At 41.3% G+C, this 13,319-nt stretch overlaps 1 protein-coding gene across 2 annotated transcripts in view; it reads right to left on the reverse strand.

Moving 5' to 3' along the window:
* TRIM24 (tripartite motif containing 24) overlaps window positions 1-13,319 on the reverse strand; it is a 138,014-nt gene that overhangs the window by 20,077 nt on the left and 104,618 nt on the right. Inside the window, exons 10-13 of one of the 2 annotated variants that reach the window (XM_034779081.1) lie at window positions 9,625-9,789; window positions 7,513-7,692; window positions 5,698-5,833; window positions 3,336-3,408 (exon numbers count right to left, since the gene is read on the reverse strand). In XM_034779081.1, the coding sequence (XP_034634972.1) occupies window positions 3,336-3,408; window positions 5,698-5,833; window positions 7,513-7,692; window positions 9,625-9,789 (554 nt within the window). Of the gene's footprint in view, window positions 1-3,335; window positions 3,409-5,697; window positions 5,834-7,512; window positions 7,693-9,624; window positions 9,793-13,319 lie in introns of both variants that reach the window. The other variant, XM_034779075.1, reaches the window with a different exon arrangement.

A 13,319-nucleotide genomic window follows, 5' to 3' on the forward strand; every position in this document is an offset into this window, starting at 1 on the left:
TCCTCCATTTGGGGGAGTCCAACAACAGTACTAACATCTCAGCACCATGCCCAGTGGGAGACTCAGTGATACCTACACTGGGACATGAGGTCTCCCTAATCCCAAATCCAAGTGAAGACTTTTCTCTCTCCTCTTAGTCTATCGGGGAGTGGGGTCTCTTATGTTTGGCAGTCTTCTGAGAGACCAAATGCAGCCCCTGGTTTCTGGAATTCAGAGCCAGAGCAGATGAAGTCTCTGGAGTACTCTGTGTGGCTGAATCTGATGTACAAAATGGGAAGTTGGATCCCACAAGTCTAAGGGAGCGCTCCATGAGGAGCGGTTTTAAACTGTCTTCCCTCAGTTTACAAGATCTGCTCTTGAATCCTGCATTTGGACAGGATCTGGGCTTCTGCAAGGGAGTGGAGGCAGCTAGCATTTCCATCACTGAGGGGGAAGGACCTGTGGCAGGTCTAGCAAGGCGTGAATCCTAGGGCCTTCTGGCATAACCTGCTAAGCAAGCCATGGTCAAGAAGGCCTGAGGAAAAAAGGAAGGATCTGACCTTGAAGAAAAAAGGAGGGGTGTGGCACAGGAAGGGGAGGGACACAATAGAAGCACAAACCCTGCTAAGAACTAAAAACTTAAATAAGCTACTAAGAAAAGATTAAAAAAAGATTATAAAGAAGCAACTGCCTCAGCTAGATAGCAGACACTACATAACTCCATGTTGAGCTATGGGCAACTGAGAAGGTATTGGAGTGGTGCAGGTCTGCTCCTTCCTACATGCCCTCATACCCGAGTATGTAGAGGCATACTATAAAGGCATAGACCTGCAGATACTGCTAACAGAAAAGTCTCTGGTTAAGCGTGTACGGGGGCATGCACATCACGTGCAGCTCCTACAGGGACAATCATTTGAATTAAACTTATTTATTTTGTGTGAGTAGATTTTGCAGACATCTAATGTATTTCAAAATATATGTATAAATAAAACTTTTAACTTGGACATCATCAGAAGATACAGCACCTTCATGACTTTTACTATATAAATAAAAGAACAAGAAATATTCTGTTAAAAGTATCTGAATTTCCACTTCCAGTAGCACGAACACATTCTCTGCTTTTTCTCAACATGAAAAAACTCAACTCTATATTAATTTTATGCCCTGATTTACTGGAACACATTAACAGACCTGCTCTTCAGACAGCATTGTTTAACTATTTGTTCATGAATATTCCATCATTTCTAGGGCTGTCAAGCAATTAAAAAAATTAATTACGATTAATCACACTGTTAAACAATAATAGAATACCATTTATTTAAATATTTTTGTATATTTTCTACATTTTTAAATATATTGATTTCAATTACAACACAGAATACAAAGTGTACAGTGCTCAATTTATTACAAGTATTTTCACTGTAAAAAAACAAGAAATAGTATTTTTCAATTCACCCAATACAAGTACTGTAGTGCAATCTCTATCATGAAAGTTGAATTTACAAATGTAGAATTATGTACAAAAAAAACTGCATTCAAAAATAAAACAATGTAAAATTTTAGTGCCTGCAAGTCCACTCAGTCCTACTTCTTGTTCAGCCAATCACTCAGACAAACAAGTTTGTTTATATTTGCAGGAGATAATGCTGCCTGCTTCTTGTTTACAATGTCACCTGAAAGTGAGAACAGGCATTCCCATGGCACTGTTGTAGCCGGCACGACAAGATATTTACATGCCAGATGCGCTAAAGATTCATATGTCCTTCATGCTCCAACCAGCATTACAGGGGACATGCGTCCATGCTGATGACAGGTTCTGCTCGATAACAATCCAAAGCAGTGCAAACCGATACATGTTCATTTTCATTATCTGAGTCAAGATGCAACCAGCAGAAGACTGATTTTCTTTTTTGGTGGTTCAGATAGTGTAGTTTCCTCACTGGAGTATCGCTCTTTTAAAACTTTTTAAAAGCATACTCCATACCTCATCTCAGATTTTGGAAGGCACTTCAGATTCTTAAACCTTGGGCTGAGTGCTGTAGCCGTCTTTCGAAATCTCACATTGGTACCTTCTTCACGTTTTGTTAAATCTGCATTGAAAGTGTTCTTACAATGAACAAGGTGCTGGGTCATCATCTGAGACTGCTATAACATGAAATATATGGCAGAATGCAGGTAAAATAGAGCAGGGGACATACAATTCTCCCCCAGGAAGTTCAGTCACAAATTTAATTAATGCAATTTTTTTTTATTTTATTTATTTAATTATTTATTTAAAAACAAGCGTCACGAGCATGGAAGCATGTCTTCTGGAATGGTGGCCGAAGCACAAAGGGGCATACGAATGTTTAGTAATCTGGCATGTAAATACCTTGCAATGCCAGCTACAAAAGTGCCATGCAAATGTCTGTTCTCACTTTTTGGTGACACTGTAAGTAAGAAGGCAAAATTATCTCCTGTAAATTTAAACAAACTTGTTTGTCTTGGCGATTGGCAGAAAAAGAAGTAGGACTGAGTGGATTTGTAGGCTCTGAAGTTTTACACTGTTTTGTTTTTAAATGCAGTTAGGTAAACAAACAAACAAAATCTACATTTGTAAGTTGCACTTTCAGGACAAAGACTGCACTATAGTACTTGTATGAGGTGAATTGAAAAATACTATTTCTTTGGTTTATAATTTTTACAATGCAAATATCTGTAATAAAAATTATATACAATTTGATTTCAATTACAACACAGAATACAATATGTATGAAAAATGTAGAAAAACATCCAAAATATTTAATACATTTCAACTGGTATTCTATTGTTTAACCGTGCAATTAAACTGCAATAATTAATTTTTTTGAGTTAATCGCGTAAGTTAACTGCAATTAATCGCCCTAATCATTTTGTTATTTTTGTAGTCTCAAAATATCTAGTACTCACTTAACTGACTGTATTATGGTTAAAGCTTCTTATTTATAATCCTCTCTGTAAGCTGATTCTTCAAATCTGAAGTTACTTATGGTTCAGTGAGGATTTTCTGGTCCAGAATTTAAAAAAAAAAAAAAACAGTTGTATAACTGTCATGAACTTTACATCATTATTTACAGTACACGGTTATCAAAACATTTGATCAAGGCGTCAATCTCACAGCTACCGTAAGTTTAACACATTACAAGTCTTTAATGTGCCATCAATAAATTAGACATGAAGAGTATTACAATAAAGCCATCAGAAATGGTCTCTCAGAGGAAGTGACATGGCAAACCTCGACATAGATTACTGGTGAAAGGTTCTGTCAACTGCAGTCGCATGCATATAGTGTCCTTTGAGAATGAAGCTATGTTTTTTTTTTCAACTGGTCTGCTTACCTGCCTCTGCTTCCAACACTGGAGGCACTGGGTGAGCGAATTGGAGGGTGGACACTGGTCATAGTTACTTGTCCTAAAAAGCAGAAAATTGGGGGGGGAGGGGGGAGAAGAGAGAGAAACACAACCAGGTTTGTCCATACAAGAAATCTTGCATTTAAATTTTCTTACAGAGAAGAACAGAGATTTATGTGTAAGTATTCATTTTGATCTCTTGATATTGATTGTTCAGACCACCCTACACATTCTATTTGTAAAACAGACCAGAATAGGTTTCTTCCTCTCCCCTACTGTGACTTTGGTCATTCTTTACTCATTTAACCCAAGGCTAGAAAAGAAGGAGGCATCTTATCCTGCACATTTCCAATCCAGAGTATTTGTTCACTCTTTTTATTTAAAAAGTATTAGAGAAGGCAAAATAATGAAATTTAGAGAGAGTGAGTATGCACTTACTGACAGATGGAAAAATCACCACCCGCTAAGTGGAAAAAAGAATGATTTCACTGCTATAGGTATGTTCATTGGAAAGATATGCTTCACAACAAGCAAATACATAGCTGTAATACAGGAATTTATAAAGTGCTAAAATAACTTTAGCTACTGGAACTAGGAAAGGAGTAACTGCAGAAAGTCTGACATTTTGTGATGTTCACAGCTTCTGCAATGTATTTGTGTTCTTTTAACCCACAACTAAACACGTCTCCATCTGATCTCACAATAGCAGAGTTCCCTCTCTAACCACAACCTCATCTTCTTCAGCATCTTCCATCTGTCCTCTGCTCTTATACCTCTGACCTCCAATCCAACATCCATGACTTCAGCATACCTAGACCACTCTGCTGTAGGACTCAGCTATCAGTGGCTCAACTCAATTCTCTCCATCATACTGGACTCCTTCACCTGCCTCTCTCAGTAAAATCCATTCCACTAACCCCAATTTCCTCTTCCTCCACTCATGAGCACCCCAAAGAAAGTCCCAGAGGCAAGAACTTCTTCCATTACAAACTTATTCTCCCCTCCTGCAATTTCCTCACGTTTCTCCTTAACCTCACAGTCCCATTAGGTACCTTTACCGCACAACATAACACTAGGATATTCCTCATCCTAGACCCTACCTTGTACAACTACCACCTCATGTCCCTCTCCCTGACTTGGATCTTAACCCTCCCCACCACCACAACACAGGTTTCCAGTTTCCGCACTCTACTGTAATTGCTTTAACTTAAATTGTCTTTAATTACCTCTTCATGGTCAAACCTTGGTGTTTCAACTCCATCCTCATCTTCCTCAACCTTTCAGCCATCTCAAATAGCTGATCATACTCCATCTTCTTAAAATGTTGCCTTCCCGTTGTTTTCACAATTCCGTACTGTCTTAATTTTCCTACCTCTGTGGTCATTCATTCAGCCTTTCAATGGCTGAACTACCTTCTTTTTCCCTCCATTAGTTTCCAGGCCACTAATGGCCCACTTTTATTTTCCCTCTCTACATCTTTTCCCTATGTAACCTCATCTATTTGTATGCTGCAACTATTTTCCCTATACAGCTGACTACGAAATCTCTCTCTCTCCACCCAATTCTTCATTAGTTCACTGCTCTGACTTTTCTGGTTCCCTTGCCATCAACAAAAGCAAAACTTAGCCAAAACCAAATTTTGTCTTCCCTTATAAGCCCTCCATGCTTCTTAACTCTCTCTGTCACAGCAGACTTCATCACCATTATACCTATCACTCAGGCTTGTAACTTGGTTATCAACTTTGACTCCATTCTGTCTAGAGCTTCACATCACAGCTATCTAAATCTTGTGGCTCACATACTCAGGGTCTAACTGATCTCCATATGTGGGGTTGAGAGGGAATTTTTTTCTCAATCAAATTGGCAGTGATTGTGGAAGGGTGAGGAGTTTGCCTTCCTCTGCAGTGTATGGGTAGAGGTCACTGACAAAAATTATCTGGGTATATCTGTTCCCTGTCATTATGGGGGGCTTGGGGTACTGATGTACTTCGGTCCCTCCTATTCTCTCCTTGTGGCACTTAATAGTGTCGTTGCTTGTGGGCTGTAAGACTTTGGTATAATTTCAGTTGTTGGGTTTAGTGTGTGAGGGTTGAGTGATCATGGTGGCTGGTGATATACAGGAGGTCAGACTAGATATGATCTTTTTATCTCTGACCCCAATGCTAAAACTCTTAGTCAGGCCCTCATCTCCCATTTGATCAATGCCAGCCTTCTCCCTTGCCTTGAACTTGTGAGTATGGTGTAATACGCTAGATTATAATACATTACGTTGATAAATGGGAACTCTGAGATCAGGGAGTAAAGTGCTAGATTCCCCACTACACCATTTAAATCAGGTTAATCACCATACCCAAGAGACCTGGAGATGGCACTGATGAATTTGGTGACTGGACGGTTCTGTTTGAAGCGGGTTTTGGCTGGCTCTGCTCCACAATACCATCTTTCCTTACAATGTTATCCAGTGTAATGTTTCCCGTACACTCAATCTAAAAGATGAAAGAAAGGAGGTTATTGTTAAGACAAAAATAACATGATCAATATAGCCACCTTATCAGACTTTATCTTAGTTTGCACTTCCACACCCTCTTTCAACATGTTCTTTTTTATTTAAATGAAATAAATGAGCAACATGCAAATATATACAATTCAAAGAATCACCCAATAAGCAACCCAACATGTTCCACATGTGCGGAGTACATCCTGGCCAGAGGACATGCACATTCAGTAGAAAAGTAGAAAGTGTCAGCTAATTGGTTATGTCTTTTCAGCCATGACACATGAGGTCAGAACAATGAGATACCTGTTTTAGAGGAAAACCAGTCTCAATTTATCATCCCAGCCCACTGAAATTGTCACACATGCTGCAGGATTAGAGAAATGGCCTTTGAAACACTAATACTCTAAATAAGCGTGGCTAGAAAATACAAATCACTTTAGGATCATACTTTTCTAAGGCATTCACATGGCAAGCTGCACCTTGCAAATTCATCTGTAGCAGCTGCACTGACCTTTGACACTTACTGTACATTAGTGTGATCCTGTGACTACTGTGAAGTGTTCAGAAAAGTACATTATATTGTTCTTAAACATTACTAATATAGTGAGGTATCTAATAGCATGTAGTCAGTGATACACAAGTGAAACACGCATGCAGAACAATGGTAAAGTACTTGTCACGGATTCCAATTATATGTTTATGATTGCAGTGTGATATATTTTGTGTGTGTTAACTAAGTATCTTAAAACAATTTTAAATGATGGGGTATCCAGTTCATTACATTGTGGTATCACAATGTCTCTGCCAATGTTTTCAATTAAAAAAATAAAAGATAAAAAGATTATCCAAGATTTGAGAGCAACTCACAAGGACAAGGAGACAGGAGGAAGAAACAGGGATGAATAGCAAATTACTACTATAAATCATGAAATTTCAGTTATTCATAAACTGTTGAGAGCTGTTTAAGTGCACTTTTCTTATTTTTGACACAATGAAGTAGATCGCTTACAGCTCAAAATCTCTATTTGGCCCTCTGATAAAGATGTAGTAATCCAAAGAGACTCTTGCTGTATTCCAGTTCAAAGTCTATTAGATAAAATACAGCAAGATTATGACACTTCTTCCCCTCCTACCACACAAAAATTGTGGGAGATGAGCTCCTAACCCCCATTCCTACCCATAGGAAAAAAAATACTGAATGCGCTGATGAAGAAAAATTACTTCAGCCTAGCACTGTACATTAATATCTACATGGGACAGATTTTCAATTTTACAGAAACCTCAGTAATATAGTACTGAGACCCTAGATTTATAGCATGTACTATTACATGTCATGGGTATTGATGACCAAAGCTGAGGAAACTCATTTTTCATTAGCAGCAACTGAAGAAGATGACAGATGAAGGCTAGTAGGTGTCTACATAAGAAGAGTAAAATTGCATTCTTCATTCTTACTCTTCCTGCCAGTCCTAAATCCCTGAAAGGCAGTGTCTCCAGAACAGTGTAGGAGCATGAAGGAAAACCTGAACTGTTGCTTTCTATATTGTACCAGTTTGGTAGGTAGGTAAAGAATTTCAGTGTCAAAGACCTTTCCATTGATCACCATTTGCAAAACAGTAAATTCACTTTAAAATAAAAGCTGTAAACCATTGCTTGTGTTACTCTTACATCAGGAAGAGAAGGTAGGGTATAAGAACTACCCACTGGAGAACTCAGATCTATCATGGGTGGACCAAATGTCTTCCCATCATACCCTGCAGCACTAGTAACAGTGGGACTGGAAGGGGTGGATGTGGTGCTGCTTGCAGTTGACGGGGCAGCTGAAGCTTGTCCACTGCTTATCTGCCACTAAAACAAAAACAAAAAACAAAACAAAACACAACCAGAATTCATCATTGTTCTTTTGCATGGTAGAAGACAACTATTACATAATCTGACCCTAATATGTTTGAACCAAGCAAGCGGCAACACAAAAGCAAAATGAGTTGAAATTAGAACTGAAATTCATATTTGCTTTGTAGTCTAAAATCGTGACTCACTAGAAATGGAAAAAAAGAGAAATAAAAGGTAGGACAAATGTATGAGATTTTTAAAAATCTTAAAATGTAATTTATTTCCTGCAGAGAACAGAATAGTTTTAGTGGAATAAATGCACTATCGACAATGGGCTGAATGTGAAAAGCTGTTCCTGTATTTTTAGTACTGTAAACTAGGTATAGTTATTTAAGTGGACAGTGGAACGAAGTTGGGATGGGTTTTTTTTAAAAAATGATTTAAAAGGACTTGTAAAGCAATTGATCTTCTCTTTGATTCAACTCACGTGACTGTGATAGCCATGGCACTATTATTCCATTTCTTAGGTCACAGACCAGTGTTTCATTCCTTCCTATGGTGGCAAGATACTCTGCTCTTTTTAAGCGTACAACAAACCTTAAATCGTCGTTGGTTCATTGGTATTTGCCTCACTGAGCAGCTAGAAAGTATCTGAAGTAGTCCCTCTTATCCCCACATAACTGCTGATCAGCTGGGGATTGATCACTTGCAGCAGAAGGTCCACAACTGTGGAATTTCTTTCCTCTCTTCATCTGTAAGAGTCCAGGTAGCTCCAGAGCCTAGTGGCAGCTCCAGCTTTTTAATCAGGCTTTTGCCTGTTTACTGGTGCAGTACCCAGGAGGGAAATTAGAGGGCGTGGTTTTCTACTCTATTTGTTCATGGACTGCTGTGAACAGAATGTGTGTTTGTGTTAAGTTTTGAAGGCCGCCCAGAAGTCAGTGATAGATACAAAATAAACATAGCAATAAATTAAAGCAAACATTTAAACCATAATTCACTCAAGCGACATCTACACTACAGCACTTACTACGGCACAGCTGCACTGATGCAGCTGCGCTGCTGTACTGCTTGTGGTGAAGATGCTCTAAGCCAGTGGTGGGCAACCTGCGACCCATCAGGGTAATCTGCTGTCGGGCCACGAGACAGTTTGTTTACATTGATCGTCCGCAGACACAGCTGCCCGCAGCCCCCAATGGCCGCAGTTAGTTGTTCCCAGCCAAATGGGAGCTGCAGGAAGCAGCGGCCAGCACATCCCTGTGGCCCACGAAACGGCGAACCACACACACTGGGAGCTGCGGGCAGCCGTGCCTGCAGACAATCAATGTAAACAAACTAACTGTCTCGCGGCCCACCGGTGGATTACCCTACAGGCCACAGGTTGCCCACTGCTGCCCTAAGCCGACGGGAGAGAACTCTCCCATTGGCTTAGTAACGCCTGCCTCTGCGTGGCGGTGGCTATACCAACGAGAGAGATAGTACTGTCTACACCAGTGCTTATGTCAGTACAACTTATATCGCTCAGAGGTATGGTTTATTTACACCCCGATGACATAAGTTATACCGAAGTAACATGTTGTGTAGACAAAGTCTAACTCTTCCATTAGTCAAAGTAGTTGGAATGGACTGGACTTGACAATTAACTCATTTCAAAATCATCAGGTATCTTGTCATGGACTAGACCAGTGGTTCTCAACTTGCGGGCCACTTGCAGCCCAATCAACACACAGCTGTATGGCCCAGAGACTCTACATATTGTGTAGATGCGGCCCACATAATAGAGAGAGCTGCATATGCAGCCCACAATGGTAAATGGGTTGAGAATCACTGGACTAGACAGTAATCTATTCACTGTAAATCTACCCTGGAAAAGTAAGGAATGTAAGTAATAAAATGAATATACATAGTATTCAATTTTTATTTTTGGGTGGGTGAGTGGAAAAAGTTTACCTGTTTAATAGCTTGCTGTGCCAAGAACGCCATCTGCAATGGGTTGGGCTTTATTGTTAGTCTTGGTACATTCTGATTCTGGGGACCCCTCATTTGTTGAGCAGGAAGAATTGATCCATTAGAGTTGGGATTGTGATTCTGAAAGTTAATCAAGCGTGGAGGTGGCTGCTGGAAGAGACAGACAATCCCCTCAGTTAGCTGTCTGAGGACTGACACCAAACACTCCAGAAAAAACCTTTCCTCAACCTCCCATTTTAACTTTTAAAATACATGACAAATATAGTACTGAATCATTCACTCAAATGCAAGATGAAATCAGATCTCAGCATTGATGCACCTTGACAATTAAGAGTAAAATATAACAGGTTACAATTAATTATTCTACCCGAACTAATCACTGGGGAAAATTGTGTAATGATATGAAAAGAGGACGTTACTTACCTCTAACTGGTGGCTCTTCTGTATTCCACTGTGGGTTATGCCTGGACACCATGTGCCTGGAGCTGGAGAATTTGAAAGCAGTGTCCATTGGTCTGCACATGCGCCCTGGCTCACTTTGTGCCTCTGACCGAGGGGATGAAGGGTGGGGCAGACCAATCGCCTCTCCAGCTCCTTCTCTATCACGAATCAGATAAGTTCCGAAGCAGAGGGGGAAGGATGACGTATAGTGGAATACAGGTAAGGACCATGCATCCAAAAGAACCTCCAGCTAGATAAGTAACCACCTCCTCTTCTTGGAGTGATGGTGCCTATTGCATTCCACTGTAGGTGATTGACAAGCAGTACCTAAGCAGGAGGAGGGTTTGAGGATGTAGACGGTAGGGCTGAACAGAGTACCACCATCCCAAAGGAGGTATCGGCAGAAGAGTCCTGCACCAGTCCATGCTGTCTTGCAAATGTGTGAACCGAGCTCCATGTGGTTGCTTTATATATGTTTAGGAAGGGTCCCTCTTGAAGAGATGCCATGGTTGCTGCTTATGCTCTGGTGGAACAAGGTTAGAAAGCTGAGAGTAGAATGTAGCCAGAAATCTATTTGGAGATTCTCTGGGTGGAGAGGACATGCCCTCTGACTGTTTGTTGCTATAGAAAAAAGAAACAGTCTTGGGGAATAATTGATTGGTTTTGTTCTCTGTAGGTAAAAATCCAAGGCTCACCAAACATTGAGGGAGTGGAGTCTTTATTCCTCTGTGGAAGCATGCAGTTTTGGGAAGATCACAGGTAACTGAATGGATTGGTTAAGCTTAAATTCCTAAGCTACTTCAGGGGGTATTTGGGGTATAGACACAAATAAACCTTATCCTTATGGAATGTATGTATGGAGGATCTGTCATCACCACTCCAAGTTCATCAACCCTACTTGCTGAGGTGATGGCTAGAAGGAAAGCAACCTTTATGGAAAGAAGGGACATGGAGCAAGTAGCTAAAGGCTCAAAAGTGGAGCCTCATGAGTACAGAGAGAACGAGGTTTAGGTCTCACTGGGGAGTAGGTTTCTGAATAGATGGGACCAAGTAGCCCTGCGAAGGTGGATGGTATGTGCTGAACGTTGCTAAATGAATTCGCAAGGAGCTGACAAACATCTGATGTTTTCAAAGATAGAGTAGTCTCTGGGAGGATGCCTCTTTTGTGTACTCAAGAAAAGAAGTGCTTCCATTTAGCTAGGTAGCATTTTCTAGTAGACTCCTGTCTACTATTAGAGAGGATGATTCATACGCTTGTGAGGCATGAACATTCTAGGGATGATGCCCGTCCAAATACTGAGGACTCACGGGAGGTGGATGTGGATCAAAATGCCACTGCCACTGGGTCAGGAGCTTGGGAAACATTGGGAGGACGAGTGGTGGTTGGGATGATATGTAGGAGGTTGGGAAATCAGAACGGTCTGGGCCAGAAGCGGACAATCAGGATGACCCGTCCACTCTTCTCCTGGATTTTGCGCAGAACTCGTAGCACGAACGGTAGCGGAGGGAAGATATAGCTGTACTGGGCCAACCAGGGAAGAAGCAGATTGTCACCCTAGGAGTAGCAACCCAGGGCTCCTCGGAAGCAATATGTAGTGCATTTCCTGTTTGTTTCAGAGGTGAACAGATCCCTGGTTGGGGTTCCACATAGAGGGAAAATATTGTGCAGAACCAAGTGGTGGAGCTCCTGCTTGTGGTGGATGATGAAATGTCTGCTGAGGGAATCTGCAAGTAAATTTTGCTTCCCCAGAAGGTAGGCTTCCAATAGGGTGATTTGATTGCCGATACTCCAGTTCCAAGGGCTGACCACTTCTGCGCCCAGGGAGACTGGTCTTGCTCCTCCCTGTTTGTTGACATAGAAGACAGTCGTAACGTTGTTTTACATACGGACAAAGTGAATACGGATGAAGGGAACAAAGGAGACTTATGCCTTCAAGACTGCTTGCAACTCCAGGATATTGACATGCATTCTGGACTCTTGAGATATCCAAGCACCTTGTCCTGTGTCACTGTTCATGTGGCTCTCCCAACCTAATAGGGATGCATCTGTAATAATGGTCCTGTCCGCAGAGGAAGGGAGAAAGGGGATGACCATACCTGATGAGGATTTGTCCACCATAGCAGGGAAGACACTACCTTGGGCTGGAACTGTCACCATGAGGTTTGTGGAATGGCGGCTTGGGGAGTATATCAACTGCAGCCATGTTTGAAGCCAACAAAGGTGGTCTAGCGAAGGGTGGGGACCTAGGTCAGATGGCCATGTACACCTACAAGAGACAGATATGTCTTGACTGGTACTTAAGGATTACTTGTTCATGGTCTGTAACCTGTCCTTGAGCAGGTATGTTCTTGTTGTGATAGAATTTAAGGTTGCCCTGATGAAGTTCAGAGATTGCATGGGAATGAGAACAGATTTTTCTGTGTTTACACTGATTCCCAGCGAGGAGAGGATGTGTAGCATCAGGGAAGTTGATGCATAGGCTTCCTGGCAGGACTTGGCAGCAAGGAGCCAGTCATCGAGGTAGGAGAATACAATGAGACCATAACATCTGACATGGGCTGCTATTATGGAGAATATCTTGATGAAGACTCTGGGAACGATCACTATTCTGAATGGGAGTGCTCTATACTGAAAATGGTTAGAATCCACCATGAATCTGAGAAAGCGTCTGTGGGCAGGATGAATATCTATGTGAAAGTAGGCATCCTTCATATTGAGATCCGTGAACTATATGCCATTTTCTAAAGATGGACCTATTGCTGCCAATGTGACCATGCAAAATCTGAGTTTATAAATGAAGTGGTTGAGATGGTGGAGGTAGAGAATTGGTTTCCAACTGCCCTTCTTTTTGGTATCAGGAAGTAGGACAAATAAAACCTTCCTCCTTGGTATTGAGGAGGGACATGTGCTATTGCTCCTTGCTGCGGTAACAAGGTTGCCTCTTTTGAGAATATTCGTGTGAGAGTGGTCCCCTAAAGGGTGGTGAGGGTTTTGGAGGAGGTAGGGATGCAAACTCAATTGGATAGCCAGAATGGATGACATTTAGCACCCATTTGTCTGTTATCACACTCCAGGTGTTGAAAAAGTGTGTTTCATAGCTCTCGAGTGCCCATCAAAAATAACGTTAAGGCAGTGGCTGAGACTGAGATGCCAAGGTTGTTGCAGAGAGTGTAGGGAAGCAGGACTTTTGAAACCTCTGTCTCCTACGTGGTGGTTCATAGGCCTTCTGAAGGAA

This window comes from Trachemys scripta, chromosome 1 (genome assembly GCF_013100865.1).
Source record: "Trachemys scripta elegans isolate TJP31775 chromosome 1, CAS_Tse_1.0, whole genome shotgun sequence".
NCBI lineage: Eukaryota > Metazoa > Chordata > Testudines > Emydidae > Trachemys > Trachemys scripta.